General features: G+C 41.1%; 3 protein-coding genes across 4 annotated transcripts; 2 read left to right on the top strand and 1 right to left on the bottom strand.

Annotated features, from left to right (window-relative positions):
• Nucleotides 1-376: 376 nt before the first annotated feature.
• On the bottom strand, nt 377-3,354 carry rpl32 (ribosomal protein L32). The gene is made up of 4 exons (XM_058052318.1): nt 3,288-3,354; nt 2,644-2,744; nt 2,372-2,553; nt 377-540 (listed from the first exon to the last, which is right to left on the bottom strand). Exons 2-4 carry the CDS (start codon nt 2,737-2,739, stop codon nt 411-413), a joined length of 408 nt encoding a protein of 135 aa, XP_057908301.1. The 5' UTR covers nt 2,740-2,744; nt 3,288-3,354; the 3' UTR covers nt 377-410.
• A 64-nt stretch (nt 3,355-3,418) lies between these two features.
• Nucleotides 3,419-9,616, top strand: ssuh2rs1 (ssu-2 homolog, related sequence 1). 2 transcript variants are annotated; one of them, XM_058052316.1, is made up of 14 exons: nt 3,419-3,722; nt 3,821-3,843; nt 3,954-4,018; nt 4,487-4,591; nt 6,310-6,382; nt 6,465-6,594; nt 7,585-7,645; nt 7,852-7,973; nt 8,056-8,118; nt 8,197-8,279; nt 8,409-8,501; nt 8,593-8,698; nt 8,803-8,910; nt 9,043-9,616. In XM_058052316.1, exons 2-14 carry the CDS (start codon nt 3,821-3,823, stop codon nt 9,181-9,183), a joined length of 1,173 nt encoding a protein of 390 aa, XP_057908299.1. In that variant the 5' UTR covers nt 3,419-3,722; the 3' UTR covers nt 9,184-9,616. The 2 variants fall into 2 exon arrangements, with proteins under 2 accessions (XP_057908299.1, XP_057908300.1); XM_058052317.1 differs by lacking the exons at nt 3,419-3,722; nt 3,821-3,843; nt 3,954-4,018 and adding an exon at nt 4,032-4,263.
• A 43-nt stretch (nt 9,617-9,659) lies between these two features.
• On the top strand, nt 9,660-24,334 carry LOC131104747 (DDB1- and CUL4-associated factor 1-like). Its single transcript, XM_058052249.1, has 25 exons — nt 9,660-9,868; nt 10,512-10,628; nt 10,701-10,777; nt 10,852-10,925; nt 11,008-11,121; nt 12,569-12,706; nt 12,832-13,431; nt 13,663-13,764; nt 13,861-14,019; nt 15,056-15,235; nt 15,357-15,566; nt 15,675-15,844; nt 15,934-16,058; nt 16,337-16,572; nt 16,760-17,835; nt 18,027-18,225; nt 19,343-19,425; nt 19,861-19,945; nt 20,040-20,273; nt 20,390-20,483; nt 20,579-20,683; nt 20,796-20,869; nt 20,953-21,048; nt 21,559-21,844; nt 23,251-24,334. Exons 2-25 carry the CDS (start codon nt 10,516-10,518, stop codon nt 23,304-23,306), a joined length of 4,686 nt encoding a protein of 1,561 aa, XP_057908232.1. The 5' UTR covers nt 9,660-9,868; nt 10,512-10,515; the 3' UTR covers nt 23,307-24,334.
• Nucleotides 24,335-25,915: the final 1,581 nt, after the last annotated feature.

Genomic DNA, 25,915 nt, shown 5'->3' with positions numbered 1-25,915 from the left:
AACATTCCCAGCAGGTAGTCCAGTCAGCATTGCAGACAATATGCAATATGAACACATTTCACAAAAGCACCGTGTATGCTACAATGTCAAATATGCAGACATGGAGCCTTGTGAGGCAAAACATGCCAATGTACATCAGTCTACAAATTATTTCCCTTTTTCTACTGTTAGTCTGTTGCATATATGACTTGTTTCAGCATGTTAAAATCTCATTTTATGTTGACAAATCTGCATCAAATTTACTTCCTGTGTAACAAGTCGGTGTGTCAATGCCAATTTAAAATAGTCTTCACAAGAGTTACTTGAGATGTTTTTCTCTTCCATAAATGTCAAATTGATATAAAACATAACGAGATAAATCACTCCGTGCATAAAGTTCCTTTTTAAAGTATTTATTATGAACAGCCACTTTATTCATTCTCTTCGCTCCTGAGCCTGGCGTTGGGGTTGGTGACCTTGATGGCCAGCTGTGCTGCCCTCTCCACGATGATCTTCCTGTTCTTGGAGGAGACATTGTGGGCGATCTCAGCGCAGTATGTCCTATATGGGCAGATGGGGGGGGGGGTGGAACAAAAAGCTCAGTTGATATTGGCTGAATTTGCATTGTAACACCAACAAGTCTGTTTCAGTTAGAGTTGGGCGATATTTAATATAGTATAGTCCTCCAATGATAAGAAAATGATCTATACAGGTATAAATGATAACGGACAAGCAGAGCTGCACGCCTTGGCGTACTTTGATACACAAGATGAATAAAACGCTGTCATCGTGAGGAGAAGCAACGTTGGTGTGGGAAAGTATGTACTCGGCAGACCGTTCTCACTATCAAGACTAAACTACCTCCCACAAAACTAAACGGGGTGAAAAGGCGATAAACACCGGTGACTGTTGGCTGCACCTCAGAGAGTGAATGGAAGCTAGCATGGTTAGCTTAGTTTAGCATCTGACCAGGTGAGTACGTATATCTTCCCCGCTCTACTGTAAGGGGCGTTTCACAATTCGGGCAGGTCGAGTGAAGGCGGGCAGCACGGTGTACGGTGTATCCAACTACTCGTACACACATAGGACATACCAGCCTAAGACTACCAGCCTTCAAAATAAAAGCGCAGTTTGCGGTCTGTGTGAACAAGAGTCACACGGTTAAGGGGGAACTACACTTTTTGAGAGGACTTTTACCCATCATTCACAATCCTGATGTGAAACATGAACACATTTCTTTCCCTACTCTGTGCATTATAACACAAGTTTTAGCTAGTTTACAATGCTGTCATTGGAATATGAATCCCTGTTAAAAAAAACGTTGCATCGTTTGATATACATGATGTGCTCATGCATCAACACGTACACCGATGATATGTAATAGTTGCAGTATCTTGCCCTATATTGATTATTTAAAACACTACCAAAATCGGCGTATTGATACTAGCTAAATAACACCTCGCTAATCGCATCATTCACAGATGGAAGAGTGAATACCCAGCTCTCGATTTCACTACACAGACTCAACAAGATGCTTGTTTTCCGTTTTTTTTTTTACAGGAAGCCTGGAGCACATGTCTTGTGCAGGAAGACACAGCCATCCCAATGTGAGCGGAGATCCTACTCCAAGTGTTGTAGCCGCGGTTGTTGTTGACAGGCATAACTACCAATGTGCCAAGAAAATAATTTTTGGTGGCGTTTTAAAATCATCAAAATATGGAAAGATACTGCAACTATTACATGTTATCAACAATGATCAGAGTGTGTACATGAAATGATGCAACGATTCATAGTCGAAATAAGATATGCCTTTATTCGTCCCTCAGTGGGGAAATTTGTAAGTACATCCCAGTTACCACATTGTAAGCTAGTTCAAACTTGTTTTCTCACGTTATAATGCAAACATAGGGGAAAGAAATGTGTTGTGTATGTGCTCAATGCCCAACCCAATATGTGTTGACATACGGATTGTGAACGATGAGCAAAATTTTGTTTTCCACAGCTCTGTGCAGAAGGTAGATTTGGTCCAATTATTAAAAAAAACTTACATTTCAGAGTTCAGAGCGTGTTTAACCTTGAAGATGAAAGTGTCCCTGCATTAACTGTCACTGAATAAATAGCTGGTACACAGCTCATTGGAAGAATTAAGTACAAACACGGCTCTCGGCATGAAAGAAAAAGAATGAAAAAATCTTTACTGAAAAATTAATCAGTATGTGTCATTTTGAAGACCAAACACTCATAAGAGCTTGCAGTTATGACAACAACAATAACTAACTGTTGCTCACTGAATTTTGGGGGGTAAAGCTGGTTTCAGCATAGGACTATTGGAATATAATTTTGTGACATTACATAGCAGTTGCAATGAAATAAGTGTGCATGCATAACCTACTTGTTACTCATCATCAGGACCTCCAGCTCCTTGACATTGCGCACCAGGAACTTCTTGAAGCCAGTTGGCAGCATGTACTTCGTCTTCTTGTTGCTACCATAACCGATGTTGGGCATCAACATCTGGCCCTTGAACCGCCTGCGGACCCTATTGTCAATGCCTCTGGGCTTGCGCCAGTTTTTCTGTTTGGGAAAGGGAAATGGTTCACAATTACGTTGTATGAACTATAGGTTGACATCAAGTTCTGTAAACTTGCAGAACTGTAAACTCACAGCGATCTTGACATATCTGTCGGACTGGTGGCGAATGAACTTCTTGGTTCTCTTTTTGACGATTTTGGGCTTTGTGAGTGGTCGGAGGGCTGCCATGGTGCCTGTGAATGGGGGGACAAAAATAAAGCACATCTTTAAATGGTCAACGGAGACAGATATACAATCTCAGTGACAACCACTACACCCCTGGGACAGGTTAGACTAATCGAGATTTACTTTGGAAACGAAGGATTCACAAACTTAAATTACATTCACGTCTTGCAGGAAGGTTGACTTGTCCACCGGCTAACGTTTAGCTACATTAATGTAAAGCACTATACCGCTCTAAGCATTACACGTCGAGGTCTAAATACACGTCTGAAAGACTAAACATATTGTAAATACTTTCAACAACCACGTAGAACAAGAATACTATTTAGCGGACCTTTTCTTAATTTGACAAGCAGGCATGACTGGTATGGAGCTAGCAGCCAGTCAGTAGCTTTAGCAGACACGTCGCGTTAAACTACATGAATTAGATTAGCTTTTTACAGTCTAATTCCCCACTAGCTAAAAACTATATACATACATCGACACCAATAAGTGACAAAATCGTGAAGTATTGAAACAAAACGAGCAGATTATCACAGATTGTAAACACTCACCGGCCGATGTAAATCCAAAAGGAACCTCGCCGACAGCGGAAGAAAAGAAAAGGACTTCCGGGAGTGTCGCAAATGCTGCTGGGAAGTGTAGTCCGCCGCAACAACCGTTACTTGAACCGTATACGGTTTTGTACATTACATTGAAAACCAACACCACAATCCAAACATTAGAATACAATATAGTGGCTTTGCGTTGCTGTTCGTTTTAACCAGCCTATAGACTCAAACATTAACAACTACCTTCCCACTTTCACTTCTGTTTACTGCGCTGCCAGATGTTTGCGCACTTCCTGAACACCCATTTTTTTTATAGGAGGGGGTCCTTTTTGGGAAAATTGACGACAAATCTTGCCCTGTGAATTCCTTAGATGTTGTCCTTAGGTGACTCTTAGAACAACCGTGGACGTTTTAGCTGACATTGGAGTGCCATAAAAGGTAAATGATTAGTTTATTGTCACATGATGATATCGATGACATGTAAAACTCAGGTGGACTCAATTTATTTGCCTGTTCTTGTTTTGTTTCCGAGCAAGATGGACTATCGGCCTTTCAGAAAGTGAGTCTTTTAAAACGTATTAGTAAATATGTTGTTGTGATGTGAATATGTTATGGTGGATCGTCCGTATATTGTTCCTCTCTTTAACTTTCGTTTCTCCTTATTTCCAGCGATGTGGGAGGAAGTCACGGCATCGCTAATCCGGGTTACTTCACAGCAGCCGAGGGCCCTCCTGGTATGTGTTATTGTGTTCCTTTCACCGTTGCTTCACACTTTAAGAAAGGACGTGGTTACACACTGCACACTTCCGCGCTGCAGCGATGCAAGACATCTGGTGACGTCACCAATGTCTTCATGCTGTGGATTTGGAGAGGTGTAAAAAAGAGCCAGGTGTTTTGTTCTGAAGGACTACACCCCACCAGTCAGTATTTAGTGTTGTTCATAAAGCTTTCTGGATGGATCCCAACGCTGAGGGACAAGGTAAGTCATCTAGTACACGTACTTATACACACTGTATGTACACTCACATATGAAAAACACATGTGGCCCTCCAAAGTCTTGAATTTCACATTTGTGAGGGATTTAAAACAAGATTAAAATGTTATCTATGATGCTGTTTTGTGTGTTGTATGGAAACCTTGTACGTTTTTACACATGTAGACAGACTTAGTTGGATTGAACTGGTTTGTCTGGTTTGTTTCAGCAATGTTCGCCCCACCCATGGCTGACGCTTCTGGTCCTAGTGCTCCACCAGCCGGCATGTTCGACAGCATGCCGGGATACGAAGGCACTGTGGCTGGGGGAGGAGGTACAGTATGGAGCCCTGGATGGTCCTCTTGTAGATATTTAACTTCCTCTTCATGAAACCATGAACTTCTCACATGTCATGTCGCCGTTCTATGAACACAGAAAGTAAACAATGGGAAATATGGATCATTCCGGACATTCTTTTATATATTGTCACCACCGGCTAGCGTATGTTACAAATAGTGGTTTAAGCAAAAAAAATTTTTTTTTATTATTATTATTATTTTTGCTTTAGCAGACACGTCGCGTTAAACTACATGAATTAGATTAGCTTTTTATCTGTAAAGATGTGATATTTTATTAATTAATAATTTAATAATTAATAATAAATTAATAATTTTGGTTCGCTTATATATATATATATATACACCTGTGCCTGCCTGGTATTCACGTACATATCCATAGCACGTGCACACACACTCACAATTTGCGATCATGATATTGTTACAATAGACTTCAATGATAGCGGATGTTAGTAGCTAAACTTTGTCAAATCACCATCATTTGTTGTTACGTAGGGCACTGTTTTCTGAATGGAAGTCATGTACCCCCTACTCCTGCCTGCACATTTAAAAACAAAAACAACCCGCAAAATGAAACATCTTTGATCTTTCATTAATTTATTTATATTAGCAATGATGAGTATTAATTAAATGTCACATTATATTAAATGGTGAGAAGTTGGGGTAAAAATTGAACCAAGCATGTAATTTGCACAAGGGATTAGGGGGTTCATGACTAGGGTTGGACATCGTTTTAATTTCAGCAATTCCGGTTCCGATTCCTATTTTTGATTCTGGTTCCTAATGATTCTCGATTCTGATTCTTTTCAGAGAGAGGTTCATAAAAAGTTTGCATGGTTAAAATGAGGGCGCTAACCAAAGTTCTTGGATGAAATGTCTGTCTCCATGTTTTTTTTAAAATAATGTTACCTTTTTATGAATGACTTAATAATTACCATGAATTCCTCAAAGGCGTTTTAATAAGCAGTATGTATGTATAAAACTATTGAGAACATAAATATTTTGAAGGCTCTTTATATAGGAGTACACATTCACAAATCAAGTGTAACTTAACCATGTTAGTTCCAACTAAACTTCGTAGAGCAAGTCAATGGTTTGATATAGAATATATGTATATATATATATATATATGTATGAGTGGGTGGGACCTACAGTACATAGCAACAGCTATCACTGTTGCTAGGGAGCCATATGTCCAACTATCAACTTGAAATTAACAGCAACGGAGAGGAATATCCAACGGCCAACGTGAAAAACTAACTTCACCGTGGTAAACAAGTAAGGTGAATAGAGTGACGCAACTTCCTGGCTAAAGTTAGCATTAATGTCAGGCAAAGGGTAAAGTACACATCGCTGGTTATTTGAATTAGCCTCCGTATTCACAGTATAAAGTTTCATCCACCTCATTTATTGTTTTGCTTACCTGATTGGTTGAAAGAAGTGTGGCGTAGCCCATCAAAAACGAGGGTGGGGGAAGTCCGGTGTAGTGTGTCATAGACGGGGCAGTAAACCGTGAATCCGGGGGTGTTTAATCCTGATTGCCCGTCCTTCTTTGCGCAATCCTCATTTTTTGCATAACCTCAGCAAAACTAGGAAGTACCATCACATTTTATTAGGCGAATACAGCAGAAGAGATGCACCATCTCGCCATACAGCCATGCGTGAAAATTGAAATGAACTTTCCACCTCTTTGCAGGATTTCTGCCTCCTCCGATGCCTGCGCATCCTACTCCCCAACCTCAACCTGGACCTGAGCAACCGCAGTGGAAGTAAGGCTGAAACCTCTTATACCCTCAAGTAGAGTACTCTTGCAGTAAAGACGATGCAGATATTCATTGCATTCCTTTGCAGTATTCCATCCATAAGTGAGAGTACAGCGCGGGAAGCTTTTGCTCTGTGGGCCTCCAGCAAGTGTTGTTACAGTTCAGCACCAGCAAAAGATGGCGTGATCACCGGCATGGAGGCTTTTAATACCTACAGGGTAAAGAGAAGATATGTTTGTATGTCAGTACTGGGGCTTTCAATGTTAGTGCAGACCTGCCAACATGTACAAATTTATAGTAACATGCAATTTGACTCTTGAATGTGCTTGCATACAACAAAATGCTCTCCGTTTTGTTGCATTTTCCTGGTTTCAGTTGAATAGATATTATCAGATTTCTAGATGTCTCTATTTCACTAGTACAGGGGTCTCAAACTCAATTTACTTGGGGGCCACTGGAGCTCGGGTCGGGTTTCCCCCCCCAAAAAACGCATTTATTAAAAACAAATTTTTTTAAATTATTTTTCTACACAAAATAAGATGAAAAATAAATAAACAAGAATCAAGAATAAAGAAAATCAATCAATCAGTAATAAATAAATACATATAATAATTAATAATAAAACGGCAAATAATAAAAACTTAAGAAAGCACATATAGTTGGTGGGTAGACAAATGATTTTTTTCAGATTAAAATGAACAAAGTATTATTAGAGCCCTGTAGACATGACAAAAAACGACTATAGTCACATTTATACTCTTTTTATTTACAACATATTGCGCAACTGCAGGGTCTTGAGACACATGCTAACTCGCAAACTAGAGAGCTAGCGACCTAAACGGTAGCCTTCAAGTTATTTCCTTTCAACTTAAATAGCCAAAAACGTACCACTTCCACACGGATAGGGAGGATAACTATTAACAGTTATTTAACATGAACATGAATCAAATGTAATAATTTTTTCTGGGTACATGATCCCATACAGCATCCATATCAAACTTGGCGGGTCGCACTAACATTAAACTTTCATATCAAGGCGGGGGCCTCAAACTAGTGCCCTGCGGGCCACATTTGGCCCACGGGCCGCGTGTTTGAGACCCCTGCTGTAGTATTTCAAAATCATGGGGGCACGACCGCTGGCGTGTGCAATGGTACATAACAAACAAAACGGTGCAATTAGACCAATGCAATTTTAAATGTTTTCCCAGTATCGCTTGGAAACCTTCACTGAGTCGAGATCTACTGAGTGGAGTCACGAGCCATACAATGGTATGTCACTGTTATCTTGTGTATGTTTTACTTTGCAACTGATTAGCATTGTTGTTTGCATCACTTTACTCATTTTGTCTTCACCAATGTCATAAAATGTCAGTCAGAGACAAGACATTTTGACAAGAAAAGTGTTTACAGAAACTCTGTTCCCGGTCAGCTCTTTTAAGATGGAAAGCATGTTTTGTTTTGTTTTTTTGGACCAGGACAACCAGTGGATGCATACGCCCAACCCCCTCCAGGGCCGTGGGATATTGCTGCTGCATCACCCAGTTATTTTGTGAATGGCAAACAAATCATCAAAGTTCCCAACACTTCATCTATGAAGGTTCTTAATCGTTTCTCGTCAATTCTAACATGTTCAGACAAGAATCTTTCTCTTCTCCTAATGACGATCATTTGATCAACAGAGCTGCCATGTTTGTGTTGGAATGGGGAGAAAACCTTGCAAAGACTGTGCTGGGGCTGGCAATGTAAGTCATTTCCATTGGTCACCATGGCACCTCCAGTAGTATCATTCAATTATTATTATTATTTTTTTTTGCCTGCAGAAAGTTTGTTGGGTGTGCAATGGAGCTGGCTTCCGTCATGGAGATGAGCGATGCAATCACTGCTTCGGCAGAGGAAGGGAAAAGTAAATAAAACATTTCACCTCTGATCATTTATTTCATTTCTCAAATGTCTGCAATGATGTATGTGTGTAAAAAATATTTTCCCTTAATTGTTTAATGAAATAAGTGTCATTTATACACTATTGCCACAGCTGCCACCACTGCCAGGGGCAAGGATCCACGCAATGTCCCACATGTCAGGGAAAACAGCAGCTTTTGGTCTACATCAACCTGACTATAAAATGGTGCTGTTTAAGTTATTGTCAAGACAACATGATGGATTTCCCACTTTTTTATTATTTCAAATTGTAACAATTATCAAAACTATTATTTTAGGACAAACAACAGTGATGACTATGTTGTGGAGCAGTCCAGTGGCCTAAAGGTGGATAACCTCAGCGAAGTGTCTGGGAAGGAGCTTTTCAGGGATGCTCAGTACTTGGTAAGATGTTTTTATAGCTCATTTTCTCACAGTAGTAATTTAAACATTGTGGACAAATATTTTCAGACACCCCCTTTTGCAATATATTTTATTTGTTTGTCCAGGTGTACCCAGTGATGGGCTTCCCGGACCCTGCCGTGGTAAATGCTGCACAGCGTTTAGTCAGTGAACACCAGGGCAGGTTCTCCCGCACTTCTCGCATTCTGCAACAGGTTGGCATTCTATGCACACTGAACACTTTTAGCTTAGTGTAATATTTAAAAACATAATTTTATCATTGGTAATGTATTAAAAGTTCTAACGTTACTTTCAGTAACATATCCATGGTTCTTCTTTGTCTCCAGCGTCAAACCATTGAGCTGATTCCTGTGACCAAGGTTACCTACTCATGGAAAGGGAAAACCAACCTTTACTTTGTTTACGGCAATGAATTCAAAGTCAGTGCTGAGAACTACCCTGCGACCTGTTGCTGTACTGTGATGTAACCGCAGTTGCTGCAATGTAATTCATTCCGTGTGCCTTCTTTAAGCGCAGGAGCAACTCGTAACATCCTTTAATTTGACATTCTATGCAGTTAATATACGCCACTTATGTGTCTTCTGTAAATTCACGACCGTCCTGACAATTTTTGTTTACCTAATGCATGCTGCCCAACACAATAATTGCCTGGAAAATGATGAAATGTAAACTTATTCATTGTACTGTATATTGAAATTTCTTTGCTCGTTCATTTTTCTAAAATGTTTTTCTAAAACACTGCAACACGTGTTTGATTTCTGTTTTGATAATCTTTCCAAAAGAATGTTTTGTAACATGATATGGCACATGTTTTGTATACTTGTTTAAGACGTATATGCTTTTGCATGAAATACAAAAAAATAATAATCTGCATTCATTGAATAATTCGAATAAAGTGTTTCGTAATGTTTTGCTTTGAGTGATTTCGTCATAATAAGTGGACTGTCGCAGCTGCGATGACGTACAGAACGTGTTCGCCATAATGACAGTAAACCAACAACAAAAAGCCAAATTAAAATACATAAAGGTCTGGCTGTGAAACATTTCCGATACTACCAACGTTCGCTTGCAGCAGTAAGGTTGGGTCCGTGTCGACACATTGAAGCCTTGTTAATCTGGCCAAACTGAAGAACAACTGAGCGCAACAACGAGGTAAAGTTAGCATGCTAGCTAACTAGACAGGTTTACCTGTAGTGCCGCTAGCTAATGGCTAATATCTTAACACTTGTTTTTAAGTACAGGTCGCTCATCGTGGTTCGGAAATTGATGCTGTGTGGTACAATGCAATGTGTATGTTTGGATAAAACGTGTAAAGTAAATATAGTACTGGGTTTGGTAGTGACCACGTTAGCAGGCTAATAAATTAGCATCCACGTTTAACCACGGTGCGGCGACCTACTACTACAAAGGTGGATTTACGTCTGTGGATAGTTCTAATAAGCTAATATGAGAAAATGCACAATGTGTTGCTTCAATCGGAAGAAGCGCTTCCGCATGCACGCTTGCTATTTTCCTGTTTTGAAGTGGCCTATAATTTTGACAGCTGCAGCTCCAGAAGACTGGTGCACCTGTGAACAGTCAATCTGTGTGCTTCTTTTGCTAAATGTATCATTCTGTTTTGGCCGACTAAATATATGTCATGCTTCCTTGCAATGTATCTCTAGAGTTTTACCTTGTTTGCTGATTGTAAGCCACAAGATATTTACTGATATGGACCTCTTTCGTGAGTTGGCTATATTGAAGAGTGCGGTGCACTGACATTTTAGTACTAGTTTACTGGTTTTCCCATTGGCAGAGTTATGGCGTCGGCATCTGCCAGTGTGGACGCCAAGGCAGAGCTGACTACTCTACTGGAACAGTGGGAAAGGGAACAACAAGGCAGCACACAGGAGCTTGTCAACATCCTCACCAAGTAAATGAATCTGTCTCATCTATCAACCATAGTTCCACTGACTTGCCAGTGTTTAACAAATTGAAATTACAGAATCTCAGAGCTTGTGGAGAAAGAGACAGAAGAGTACCACAAAGCCGACCCGGACCCTTTTGATGATCGTCATCCTGGTATGATAAAGAAACCGGATGAAAAGATCGATGTTTTGGTACTGTATAGATTTTTACACATTGTTTTCCACTAGGGAGAGCTGATCCTGAATGTGTGTTGGGGCATTTGCTCAAGATCCTGTTCAAGAACGATGACTTCATGAACACTGTAAGGATAGATTGAGTGGGTATATTTGATACTTACTAAAGTGAACCTGCAAGTGCTTGATAACATTTCTTCTTCCATGTAGTTGGTGAATAGTTATGTCATGGCCAGCAGAGAATTTTCGCTCAATGCCGCAGCCTGTCGCTTGCTTCAGAACATCATGCCTGGCCTGGAGACAGCGGTGGTATTTCAGGAAAAGGTAAATTGTTGCCCTTGAAATGACGTGATGGTAATTTTTTTCTTGTGTCAGATTCGGTCTCATTATTACAATAAGTGTTTTAAGTTAATGTGGTCCCTGCAATTTAATTTCTGTAATTATTCTAATGTGTAGTTTACTTACACGGCTGCTGCGTTAAGATATGTTAATTATGACGACAATTATAACAACTATAACTTCTGTCAGTAATTCAACATCTAAAACAGACAGAAACACATGGGTAAACTAAGGTCATGAAGATAACTTTTTGAGAGGTGGATAACGCCACACAGTCAATAGTGGCCACCAATCAGTTGTTGTCCACAGACTAGAGTCAGAGTCCAGTCTGCAAGCAAGTTCCATTTGTTTTTCTACTATTAACCACAACAAATCTTAAATGGGACCTATTATGCTCATTTTTCGGGCCTTTGTGTTGAGTTGTGGACTTCTATAGAGCAGCTACACACAATAACCAGCACGCCAAGCTTTATAGTTCTTCCCGGATCCGCACCTTTTCAGCAGTATTTCTTTGGATTTAGTGGTTCCCACAAAAACGGTTGTTTTAAATTTATTCTATCCACGCCACTCGCTGTGAACGGTATAGGAACTGATAAACGGCGATGTATCTTTTTCAAATGTTGTCTTTTTAACATACAGCCGTATGTGTTGGATTCCGAATACGATCCGGAAGTAGAGACTGGACAGTCCGAGGTTTTTCAACATAAGAGGTTACTTCAAGATGTCTCTCAATGGTCAGTAGTTGTAGCAGTTTAGCGTTAGGTTTTCTACGCCATCGGTAACGTCTAATCTAGCCACTAATTGTGGTGGGAAATGACTATTAGCAACCCCGCTCTCTGTATGCAAGCGCTTTTGCTTTTATTATGACTTCCGCAAAATAAACACAGTTAGAACACTGATAAATTGTTACTTCCTGCTTGCCCTTCTGACTCTTCCACACGACCAAGTAACGTTGGAAAGTTTGTTCCATGTTCACAAAACAGTCCAGTGTGAAATGCCGTTGACAGATTAAAATTGATTTCCTTTGCTGGTAGGTAATCAGCTTGGGGGAGGGCAGAGAGCGCCAATGGTTTACTGCCACGTCCATATAAGGAAGTCCGCCCCTCTGTGATGTCACAAACGGGCAGTTTTACCACGCCTTTTGAAACTGAGCGTTTTGAGCCATTCCAAACTTTTTTTTTTCTTATTTTTAGGGCTCACTTCCAAATGCGCTAACCTCATTATCTGAAACTTTGGCATCATTTAACACGACAATACAACATTGTAACTACATTTATAGGTCAGAAAAGTGGAAAAAGCATAATCGGTGCCCTTTAAATAATAATTAAATAATAACTCTGTACCCTGGATCATTTAAGCCAGTGCCACACATATTCAGTTACAAGCTAAGGCTTGTTCTTAATTATGTGTTTCTTTGGTTTGTTCTTTTCAGGAGGGAATCGTTGAAAGGTTGTTCAAGTGGGCTCGGGAGGCCGAGCAGCCCCTCAGAATCTATGCCACGGGCTTGCTGGCAGGCGCCATGGAGAACCAGGACATTGCAGCCAACTACAGAGAAGAGAACTCTATTGTGGTCAGTAGGGGATGCTGTTGTCGCGTATGGCTTGTCTCTTGTGAATGAAACGTGATAAAGTGCACACACTAGCGTCATTTCCTCATCCCAGTCCATCAGCTTGTTTTAATACTTTGCTTTAACAGGTGCCATTGATGCTGCATCGCTTACGTGAGCTTCAAGATAAAGATGCAGAGACTAAAAGAGAAATCAAACGACCCAACCCCAGAAAAACCCTTAGTGGGCCTTTACTACCTTTGGATGAAGAGACTGTTGATGCAGGCTTTAAGGTGAAGCCTTTCTCACTAGGCCATAATGGGGCTGAAAGGGAAGGACCCGAGCAAGAAGATGATGGGGATATGACGCTCTCCTCTGTCTTGGAGCCCGAAAATGAGCTTTCATTCCGTCTCAACACCCCTCACAAGACAAGCAGCCATGCCAACTCAGCTGTTAAAACCATGATGAAGCCCATGTCAGCCCCAGGCTCGGTGCTCCACCAAGGCCTGTCTGACAGTAGTACTTACCTAAAAAGAAAAGCCGAGAGGGATAGTGGCAGGACCGCAAAGCACAAGTTGAATTTTTCTCTACCGGAACCAGAGAGGAATTTCAGTGAGCTTTCCAACAGCAGCTGGTCTGAGATGAGCCCCTGGGTGATTGGCAACAACTACCATTTATACCCTCTGACACCAGAGATTGAGCAGAGACTCATTCTGCAATATCTCACTCCTTTGGGAGAATACCAGGAGGTTAGTTTGTTTTCTTCAGCATTGACAGTGTATTTTACAAATGTCAGGGCTGTTGATTTTCATCTTTTGCATTGTCAATTTTAATGTTATGAACTAGGGATGTATTTAAAATTGGGATTTAATTGATTAAATACATTGCCAATATTGAGTATTAGGTTGGGTTGTAAAGCAAAATGTCAAATTTCTGTTATTGTTCCAGTCATCTTCAGAATTTCTTTCTCCTGTCTTCAGCTTTTGGCAGTATTCATGCAAATGGGTGCACGTGAGCTCCTCATGCATTACATGGATCTAAAGCAGACCAACGATGTGCAGCTCACATTTGAGGCACTGAAGGTAAAAAAATCCCCACTGCTGATAAAACCTCCGAAACGTCTTCTGAAGTCCCATGCACATAATTTAAATTTTCTTACTTTCTTTTTCCTCTGACAGTACTTAGCTTCTCTGCTGCTTCACAAAAAGTTTGCTGCCGAGTTTGTGGCGCATGGAGGGGTCCAGAAGTTGCTGGAAATCCCGAGGCCCTCTATGGCCGCCACTGGAGTATCACTGTGCCTCTACTACCTTGCCTATAACCAGGATGCAATGGAAAGGGTAAATAAAAAATAAAAAAACATGACACATAATGTGCTTATGTATGTGTGTACATATGGTATTTATATGCTTGATCAAAATTTTAAGACCAGTTTGAAAATTGTTATCTATGATCTTCTCTAAGGAGGTTCTTAATAGATCTTAAAAACAAATGGGAGTGAGAAAAAAAAACGTAACTATTTATTTTGAACAACCTCTATATATGGCATTAAGGATTATCCTTTTTTGCAGTACATTTAGCGAGTGAAGTATATTTTTATACTTATTACCCCATATCTCCACACCGCGAGTTAGATAAAGTAATACCAAAAAGCAATAGAGAGTATGGAGTGATTTTTTGTTCAAGGACAAATTTTGCTTTATTCAATATTAAGGTATTTCTTGTCACTTTAGGTTTTATATTTTTAGTGTTTTAGTGATTTCCAGCTCATAAATGTATTTTCATTCACCCTTTCAATGTCTTAACTGTCAATTTGTATTTGGGCGTATGTATTCTTTCTGCTATTACCAAGCAGCATTATTTGAGTTCTACTTAAGTTCAAGGATAATCAATTTATTTTTATCAAACCATTTCCCTTTTGGGACTTTTTAAATTAGCTTTCCCCCGGAACAAAAAACAGTAGGATTGTCTGCAAATGATACTTCCTTTAGGTCTTTCATAACTTTAGAGATGTTGTTAATATATAAGTTGAACAGTTGTGGTCACATTTTGCATTTGGTGAACATTTTGTGGGCGAGTTCAAGAGCTAATATGCTCACAATAAAAGAAAATAATAAAAAATAGGCTTTCTGACTGCATATTAGTTTTATTATTATTTATTATTATTGCCCATATTTCCAAAATTGATATCCCTTTACACAAAATATGTGGTTATTGTTGTAGGTGTGCATCAAATCGTTTACCACAAAGAGATTTCCCCGACTTATAAAACTAATTTCTATCTGTGATTAATTCTGAGTTTTTTTCCATTAATGTGTAAAAAGCAAGCACGAGTTAGACCTTATTTGTATTTATGTTATGACCTCTCCTTCCAAGGTGTGCATGCTTCCTCCCTCCGTCCTGTCAGATGTGGTTGGTTACACACTGTGGCTGCTGGAGTGTTCGCATGCATCCGGCTGCTGTCACGCCACCATGTTCTTCTCCATTTCCTTCTCTTTCCGTGCTGTGCTGGAGCTCTTTGACAAGCAGGACGGCCTGCGACGCCTCGTTAATCTGGTAGGACAAACCAGCAACTCGCCTCATGTGTTCCCGTCTCTCATATGCACATGCAACCATCTGCATTTTATTTCAAAGCACATGTTGATTGTAATCTGTTGTATCATATGACATTTTCTAGATTAGCACATTGGAGATCCTGAATCCAGACGACCAGGGAGCATTGCTGAGCGATGATGAGATTTTCTCGAGCAGGCAGACAGCCAAACACACTTGCATGGCGCTGCGCCGGTACTTTGAAGCTCATCTGGCCATCAAGGTGGAACAGGTGAAGCAGTCCCTGCAGCGCACCGAGGGAGGCGCTCCCATTCACTCCCAGCCCTACTACAAGGTATATGAAGCACAATATTCCAATGACTTGACAATGTAAAGTGAAAGTGGCTCCTGTCAGATGCATTTTAGTTCTGTCGTCATCAATTTGCATCTTTTTGTGTCGCAGGCGCTCAGCTACAGCCGTGAACAGGTAGTGGAAATGATGGAGTTTCTTATCGAGTATGGCCCCCTTCGTCTATATTGGGAACCGGCTGAGGTTTTCCACAAACTCTCCTGCGTCCAGCTGCTCCTGCAACTTATCTCCATCGCCTGTGACTGGAGAACCTATTACGGCAGGTGTGGAGGATCCGCTTTTTTCATGATTTTTTTTAGCCGTGTTGACTGCATTGAGTGGTTTTATAGTTAAGACGTGTCTTTCCATACAGGAGTGACACTGTGCGCTATGCCCTTGACATCCTGAGTATCCTTACCGTTGTACCAAAGACTCAGATATTGTTGTCTGAGACAGTTGCTGTTGTCGATGAAGGCGGGTCCACTGTTTCTAGTGCTGGTATGTATGCAGCTATTAGCTAAAAGTTATTTTTGGTCAGATGTCAAATGAATATTTCAAAGGAAAAGCCACATGTGTGCTATTGTTCAGCATTAAGTATTTATATTTACCAGTATCAACATAATCTCAAACGTCCCACCACAATTCCTATAAACTCTTTTGTTTGTCAGTGTCAAAACCACCCATCTTAAGAGATGGTAATAATCTTTAAGAGTGTGTTTTCATTATTAATGTACATTTCTGTCTGAGACCGAACTGAATTCTTTTTGTTCTTGCAGGTATGAACATTGTTCTGGCTGTGGCAGAGGGAGAGGTGTTTGTGAATGATGCTGAGATCCAAAAGTCTGCCCTGCAGGTTGTCATTAACTGCGTCTGCGCACCTGACAAACGCATTTCCAGCATTGGCAAGTTCATTTCGGGTACTCCCCGTCGTCGCCTTCCTCACCTGACCAAAGCCAGTGAAAATGTGCTCACTAAAATGTGGAACGTGGTGCAGTCCAACAACGGAATTAAGGTAATTAAGGAAAACCGTGTATTTTTTTTCATATTGTATTACATGTTATATTACAAATGAAGTTGCCAAGCAGTTTTACACATGCAAACTGCAGTTTCCCAAATTTTGACCCCATCATTTACATACAGAAGACAACAGAGCCTCTTCACATCCAATTTTGTTATTTAAATGTTTAATTTCTCCGCAGGTTCTGCTGTCTTTGCTGACGGTGAAGATGCCCATTACAGATGCGGATCAGATCCGAGCTCTGGCCTGTAAGGCTCTGGTTGGTTTGTCTCGGTCCACTTCTGTCAGGCAGATCATCAGCAAGTTGCCTTTGTTCAGCAGCGGACATATTCAGCAGCTCATGAAGGAGCCCGTGCTTCAGGACAAACGCAGCGAACATGTCAAATTCTGCAAGTTTGCTGCTGAGCTCATTGAAAGAATCTCAGGGAAACCCTTGCTGATTGGCACTGATGTATCCCTGGCATGGCTACAGAGAGCGAGTGTGGTTGCTCAGTCGAGGATCACCTTTCCAGAGAAAGAGCTGCTTCTGCTTATTAGGAACCACCTTGTCGCCAAAGGCCTTCATGACACAGCCACCACCCTCACCAAGGAAGCAGATCTACCGATGGCATGTCTGTCACATCCGTCTCTCTCTGCGTCTACTTTTGTTCCTGTCACTCCTCCTCCCCCTACTGCTACTGTCGGTACTCTACCGCGCACCCCGCGGCTGGCCAATGGTGTTGGGTCAAGATTGGGCAACCATCCCGCTCATTCAGCCACTCCAACACCCAGCCATTTACAAGCACGCCCCTCTACATCACAACCTGCTGGACCCTCTAATACCACTTTCCCCTCGACGTCTGTACCCAGCTGTAACAACGGCTCGCCCCTGATTGGCCGGATCGTTTTCTCCCGAGAGAGGCACACGGGGTGCAACGCGATGAACTGCAAGAAACCTCGAGTGCTGAGGCAGAAGTCAGACCACGGCGCCTTCAGCCAGACACCGGCGATGAAAAAGCAGTTTGACAGACACATGCCATCCCCCCCCGCATTGGACAGTATCATCACAGAGTACCTGCGGGAACAGCACGCGCGCTGCAAGAACCCAGTTGCAACGTGCCCGCCTTTCTCTCTCTTCACCCAACATCAATGTCCTGAGCCCAAACAGAGACGGCAAGCGCCAATCAACTTCACGTCTCGACACACCAGAAGGGTCATATATCCTAAATACGGTGGAGTCGATGGAGGGTGCTTTGACAGACACCTCATCTTCAGCAGGTTCGTGCCTGAAATCCCCTTGCAGTTATTCAGTGTGCATGTTTATCTCCTGGATCTGGAAAATAGAGGTCCGTTGACATAAGCCGCTTGTCATTTATTTAAACTCCATTCGGTTTTAAAGCCCTTTGAGACTGTTTTGTGATTAATTGCGATATAAATAAAGTTGACTAGACTTCTGTGTATTTTTCCAGGTTCCGGCCAATTTCTGTATTCAGGGAAGCTGACGAAGATGAAAGCGGGTTCATGTGTTGTGCCTTCTCGGCTCGTGAGCGGTTCCTGATGCTTGGGACCTGCACGGGCCAACTGAAACTCTACAATGTGTTTACAGGCCAGGAGGAGGCCAGCTACAGCTGTCACAGTTCGGCCATCACTCATCTGGAGCCCTCACGGGTAAGCACAGGAAGCTCTCACTATGTACAACCATGTTATGGGTCGGATGCTAAGGCAGTGATTTTCACGGCACGTTTTTTACATTGGAAAAATCTTGTGGCACACCACTAACCAAAATTTTCACGTCACCACGACCTCACACGTGCATCAATAAGTCTATCGGACCACACGGACCAATATTACATTGCTCTGCCAGTCTTTACACCACAGACACTCCACAGTAGCCACGTTTTTACATCACCACTTTTTCTCTTTCCGAATGACCTTTCGGGAAACAGTGGTATCCATGGAAAGGAATATTCCAATCTCTTGTCTACATGCGTCGTGAAAATCAACCAGAATAGTCAATAGGGCATGCCCAGTAAAACGTAAACATCAACATCACGTGATACCGGCTTCCCCAAGTTTTTCTTTCACTTGTTGGAATAACTCCGTATTGCCAGTTTTTTGTCTGTCCAGTCTTGAAATTTAGTTTGAATCCAAAACAAACTTTGCTTAGTCCAGTGCCGATTGCTGGCCTCCATTTTTAAAAGTGAAGAACGTCTGGATCTGAGCGTGCGCTGAAAGAACGCACCCGGGATAAATTTAAACAGGAAAAGATCAAATTCAATCTTGCTAATATTTTATAATTAAACTCAGGACATGTTTTATATGAATATATATTTTCTTTTTTAATAAAACTGCACTTGTGAATAAAGTATAGTTTCACAGATGGCGGTAATGCATACAATAGCTGCTTGCCAACCGCCAATAAACAACAGAAGAAGAAAAACACCACGAAGACGAAGGCACCCTGACAACTTTCCGTTTGAATGGGTACAAGATACCTCAATCGGATTGGTTAAAGGAATATTCAATCCCTGTTCAATTCTTTCCGTTTGAGCAAATAAACCAAATGCAATTGGAATATTTGGGTATATTATTGACATAATGGCTATTGACATAATATTTGCATATGATGATTAATAAATGTTAATGATAAAAAGTGATATTGGATAATTCCTGACGGTTTCTCAAGGTAGACTAGTGTGCCGCGGCACAGTGGTTGAAAATCACTGTACTAAGGTGTGGACAGTTGAATCTTAGCTGTGCTAAATTTCTCTTTTTATCTGTTTAGGATGGTTCCCTGCTTTTAACATCAGCCTCCTGGAGCTACCCGATGTCCGCACTGTGGGGAATGAAGTCTGTGTTCATCATGAAGTAAGTCATTCATTTCAAAAGCTTGTAGTCGTATAAATGTGTAAAAAACGGTAAAAAATGAAATCCGGTGCAAAAGCCAGTCCTTGACTTTATGAAGATGACACAAGTTAGCTAAAATCAGTATCATACGATATGTTTTCTATCCTTCTGCCCCCACCTCAGCGGTGCTTTCGGCCCAATGCTACAGCCGCTTAATGCTGTCAAAACAGGGCACGTTCAAAAGATGATGTGCTGTTTAATTATGCTGGTCAACAGCCCGAGGCCCGCAGACGTCTCTTCGCTGCACAAACTATTTATTCACTCAGTGCGACCCAGGCAATACTCTTTTAATTGATCCTATGCTACGCAACAAGCTATGACAATGATTTGATTTCTTGATAGTCACACAGATGATCCAATTTCTAAATGAAATGTTACACCCCTTTTTGTCTGCAGGCACTCTTTTCTAGGTGACCATTACGTGGAGTTCAGTAAGCTCTCACAGGATCGCGTCATCGGAACAAAGGAGCACGTTGCACATGTACGTATACCCGTGTTGTAAACGTGACAAACATGAAATACAGAATCAAACTGACCTTCATGGCTGGCTACTCACGTCGAGCCTTCCTCTGTAGATTTATGACATCCAGACGGGTCAGGTGACGCTGACACTAAACAACCCCGACCTGGCCAACAACTACAAGAGGAACTGCGCCACCTTCAACCCCACAGACGACTTGGTACTGAACGACGGCGTGCTGTGGGATGTGCGCTCGGCGCAGGCCATCCACAAGTTCGACAAGTTCAACATGAACATCAGTGGCGTCTTCCACCCCAATGGCCTGGAGGTCATCATTAACACGGAGATCGTATCCTTGATCCAAAAAAGTGAAATGTACAGTTGGTTTGATACTTCATAAGATTCCAAGCATCTAGTTTGCTTCCAGTAGAACAGAAGTTAGATTTCCTTAGTCTGAATTCTTAGTGGGATCTAAGAACCTTTCACCTCCTTCACACGGTTCCTGCTCTGGACCAGTGTAGAACAGTCTTCAACAACAATGGCACCGTCATCTATGGAGGTAAATAGTGAATTGCCAGTGTGAAAAAGGGTCTCTGTGTGAAAGGAGCCTGCAGAGATGTGTTCAAACTCATTAATGTTGTTTTTTTCCCGCAGCAATGTTGCAGGCTGATGATGAAGATGACATGATGGAGATGCAAATGAAAAGTCCATTTGGTTCGTCGTTTAGAACTTTCAACGCCACAGACTATAAACCCATTGGTAAGGCCGTCCTTTGGTTGGAGACTGTGCTTCTACTCCGTATACGTTATGCTATAGTACTATAATACTTGGAAAGTATTTGATTTGTGACGTGTGATTGTGTTTCCCGCAGCCACCATTGATGTCAAGAGGAATATTTTTGACCTGTGCACAGATTCTAAAGACTGCTACCTTGCTGTGATCGAGGTAACCTGCGTTGCCCTCCAACAGTTGGGGGTTTCTTTATGCATACGCAATATTTTTCATTTCTTTATACATTTATTCCATAGAACCAAGACTCGATAAACACGGACACGGTTTGCCGGCTTTATGAAGTTGGTCGACAAAGACTAGCAGAAGAGGAAGAGGAGGATGAAGAGGATCAGGTATTATATGTTGTTTGATTTTGATTTCAGTGATTTATTGTAGGCTGCACGGTGGATGAGTGGTTAACGCGCAGGCTTCACAGCTCTGAGATCCGGGTTCAATTCCCCCCTCGGCCATCTCTGTGTGGAGTTTGCATGTTCTCCCTGTGCATGCGTGGGTTGAATGAATGAATGAAAGGTATTATGGTTATGGTTTTATGGAGGAAAAAACTACGGCTGTCAAAAGATGTAAAATTTTATCAGATTAATCACAGTTTTTAAATTAACTAATCATGATTAATCACCTTTGAGACTCCAAATTGTCCATAGGTATGAATGTGAGTGTGAATGGTTGTTTGTCTATATGTGCCCTGGGATTGGCTGGCCACCAGTCCAGGGTGTACCCCGCCTCTCGCCCGGAGACAGCTGGGATAGGCTCCAGCACCCCCGCGACCTTCGTTAGGCTAAGCGGTAGAAAAAGAATGAATGATTTATTATACGTTGTCACATCTTGTGTCCTTTTGTACTCAGGAGGATGACGATCAGGAGGAAGATGACGATGACGACGATTCTGACGATGACGTCGATACAGACCCTCTTATCGCCGAGCTTGAGAATGAGAATGGTGGCGTCGACGACGACGATGACGATGACGATGGAAATGCCGAATTCTCTCCCTCTGATGAAGAGGTGGCTCACCTTCTCGAGGAGGACTTAGATGTAGGGGACGACGACGACGATGACGACGACGATGATGACGATGACGACGATGATGATGACTCTGACAATGATGATCCTGACCTGTATGGAGACAATGGTGAGTACTGTTTCAAGACTGAGGCTGCAGGGCATCAAAGTCTGCAGTCTTTCCTCGTTGGCAACAATATCGTTGTTAAGATATGTAGTTATGTAAACACTCTTGGTGTTTTTTGTGAGGGCTTTAGCGTCAAAATAGCTATTTTCCCACCTGTTGCTAGCAAACTGATGAGATTCTAATCTTTGTTTTCCTATGTATCATGGTTATTTAGCCATAAATCACAATATTTTATATGCCTTGCAAAATCAGTCATAAAGTCATCCAAAATGCTAATGGTTTTATTTCATTTGAACATGCATCAGATTACAATTGAATGCATCCCATAATCAGTTCCTAGTTCCACATGTCCAAAAGGAGTAGGAAGAAGCAAAGCTTATTAGATCCTACCCCTCCATCTGGTACTTTTACAATCAGTAACTGTTACATTTGTTCACTTCCTGCTTTCCGTAATACAGTTTAAGTTTTTTTTTTTTTTTTTTTTAATAATGTACCTCATACTGAAGTACAAGGTTATATGAGCATACAATGACGTAATGGGTACCATAGTAACTGTCATGACCGGTACTGATATGGATGGCTTTAGATAAATAGCTGGAATTTAATGAGTTAATAATAAAAATGTTTTTTTTTTGTTTGTTTGTTTTTTTTTCGTCATTCACTAATAATTAAATTTTGTTTTATGATCTGAAACATTTAAGTGTACCAAACATGCAAAAAAAAAAAAATATATATATATACCGTTTTTGCCGACTAGGAGTTGCACTTTTTTCATAGGTTGGCCGTTCCTGCGACTTATAAATGAATAACTATTATATTAGCATATCTTACATCTATTCAGCCTGTTCTCTATTCTTTTATTAATAGAACTTGCCTTCCGAGAGGACGTAATGTCTGTTTTGGTCAAGTAGTTTGTAAGATAAATTATCTGCAAAAATGCGACTTATACTCCAGTGTGAATTATGTATGTTTTTTTTCTACCCTATGATGCATTTTTGGCCTTGTGCGACTTATAGTCCAGAAAATACGGTCAGTAAAATGTATTTATATATAGTACCTTTCACAATCAAATTATAAACCATTACATTTTTGTGCAGATCCCAGATACATTTTATTGAAATTAATTTTTGAGAAAAAAATACGGTAATTAAATTTTTTGACACTACACGACTACATTGTGGTGGGAAGATAATGATTAGGAGATACGGCAAATATAATTGGGATGCTCCTACATTGTGGCTTCAAATCCTTTGCAGCAATAAAAAAAGTGTGCAATTTTGTGTTTGTGTCTTTTTAGTGCATTTAAGAAATGTCAGAGAAATGTGCTGACGCTGCGATTTTTTTTTGTCATTTTGGCAGTTTGATTCTTCACCCTCTGACAGATGCCTTTTTCTCTATTTCACCCTCAGACAGCTCCGACAACTCTGACCTTGAGGATCACATCATTCTATCCCTGAACGAGTGAGGGGCAATCGGCAATCGGGTCTGAGCAACTGGACTTCACGTCAAGACATCGGCCTCGTAGTCATCTCAGCTGCAGAGGAGGAGACGAGAAGAAGAAGAGGAGGAGGAGGAGAGCAGCAGATGCGGTGGGAAATAACTTGGAGCTCTGCCAGTTTGAATAAGTTGACGTCTGTGTACAAATGGACTCTTACGTGATAGGACCAAGGAAGACGGAGAGAAACAAAAATACACTTGTAAATCATATAGTTTTATAAGCAGGCCTGACGTGAGGAGAAATTGCATTTGGAATTTTATATTTTATTCAACTGTTGGATATTTTGTAAGCGACGATTTGGTGTGAAATTAGTCTTTGGAGGGAACAAGACCTACCTTGTAAGAGCGGGTTTGCGTAGCTATGAATGCAATGCATTCATTAGCATAGACTTTTGTTTTGTTTTGTTTTTTTTTCCCAGAACTCCTGGAATATTCATCAAACGTGTACTTAAGTTTTGGATTTAGGCTGCAACTTGATTTCCCAAGGATTTCCCATCAGCCGCCACATTCAAGCTTCACACAGCAGTGCCATTCTTCTTGTCTCTTCTTTTACATCAGACGAGTTAAATCTGCTCAGTGCTCTTGACTCTTGCTCCTGGACACCCCCGCGCCCCCCCCACGGCTAACACCCAAGCGGCTCTCTGTCATCTCCCGCCCGGCAAAGGTTCGTCTCCAGTGAATGGATGCCAGCCTTTTGCTTTTTGATGATACAACTCATTTCATTTTGCCAATTTTCTGCGCTGAAGGCTCTAAAAATAAGATATAAAAATCTATTTTCAATTTAAAATTATTGTTTCAGAGTCGATTTCAGACATGGAGGAGAAATATTCGATGTGGCTCAAATTTATAAAGAGTTATTTCTCGTTTATTTCTCATATCTATAATTTTACAAGGTTTCTTTTCACAAGACTGGACTTGAGATTCCTGAGACATTTTATGTACAGCTTGTATGTACCTAAAGTATTTTTCTTATAAATAAAACTGTAGAAAATTTGATTTGTGGGCTTCTTCACTGATGATGATCATTTTTGACACCCCTGACCCTTAATAATGGACCTTCCAACTGTTGCAGGCCTTCGTCACTGTGTTGAGGGCATTCACACTCTGATTCCACTCTTCCACCGTGCCGCCTAAATATTTCAGATGATCAAACAAATTTAATTATTAGTGAATGACAAAACAAAAAACGGAAAAAAATAACGTTTTTATTATTAATTCATTCAATTCCAGCCATTTATCTAAAGCCATCCATATCAGTACCAGCCATTTTGGATGACTTTATGCCTGATTTTGCACGGGGAGAACATGCAAACTCCATACACAGATGGGCGAGGGTGGAATTGAACTCAGGTCTCCTAGATGTGAGGCCTGTGTGCTAACCACTTGTCCACCGTGCAGCACACTTAATGTATTTAAAAGAAAAAGTGGAGAAAGTATGCATGGTAGGAAACTCATGTGAAGAACTAAACCTTTCCAGAGAAAAAAAATGATACCGTATTTTCTGGACTAGTATTAAGTCGCACAAGGCCAAAAATGCATAATTAGGTAGAAAAAAACATACATAAGTCGCACTGGAGTATAAGTCGCATTTTTGGGGGGTAATTTATGATACAAACTACTTGACCAATATAGACATTACGTCATAAAAGAATAGAGAACAGGCTGAATAGGTGTAAGATATGCTAACACAATGCTAATTCACCTACACTAAAAATAAACATGAACAGAAAAGGTGTCCAGTGTTTATGTAACATAAACACTTTTTTCATTTATAAGTCGCTCTGGAGTATAAGTCGCAGGAACAGCCAACCTATGAAAAAAATGCGACTTATAGTCCGGAAAATACGGTAATGATAAAAAATAAAAACAGAACCGGGCTGCACGGCGGGCGAGCGGTTAGCGTGCAGACCTCACAGCTAGGAGACCCGAGTTCAATTCCACTCTCGGCCATCTCTGTGTGGAGTTTGCATGTTCTTCCCGTGTATGAATGTGAGTGTGAATGGTTGTTTGTCTATACGTATGTGCCCTGTGATTGGCTGGCCACCAGTCCAGGGTGTACCCCGCCTTACGCCCGAAGACAGCTGGGATAGGCTCCAGCACCCCCCGCGACCCTCGTGAGGAAAAAGCGGTAGAAAATGAATGAATGAATGAATGAAAAACAGAACCGGGCTGCACGGTGGTTGAGTGGTTAGCGCGCAGACCTCACAGCTAGGAGACCCGAGTTCAATTCCACTCTCGGCCATCTCTATGTGGAGTTTGCATGTTCTCCCCGTGTATGAATGTGAGTGTGAATGGTTGTTTGTCTATATGTGCCCTGTGATTGGCTGGCCACCAGTCCAGGGTGTACCCCGCCTCTAACCGAAGACAGCTTGGATAGGCTCCAGCACCCTCGTGAGGATAAGCGGTAGAAAATGAATGAATGAAAAACAGAACCAGGTCTTCCAAACACATACATAACCTCATAAAAGGGGATTTGCAATCTATGCATTAACTTATGTACATGCCTCAGATTTCTCATGCACCATTGCTCCACTCATTTATTGTTTAATTAATTTTTTTTTAAATATTCATACTTGT

Source organism: Doryrhamphus excisus, chromosome 16 (assembly GCF_030265055.1).
Source record: "Doryrhamphus excisus isolate RoL2022-K1 chromosome 16, RoL_Dexc_1.0, whole genome shotgun sequence".
Classification (NCBI taxonomy): domain Eukaryota; kingdom Metazoa; phylum Chordata; class Actinopteri; order Syngnathiformes; family Syngnathidae; genus Doryrhamphus; species Doryrhamphus excisus.
The sequence above is the reverse complement of the archived record's forward strand: the minus strand, read 5'-3'. Positions and strand labels throughout refer to the sequence as shown.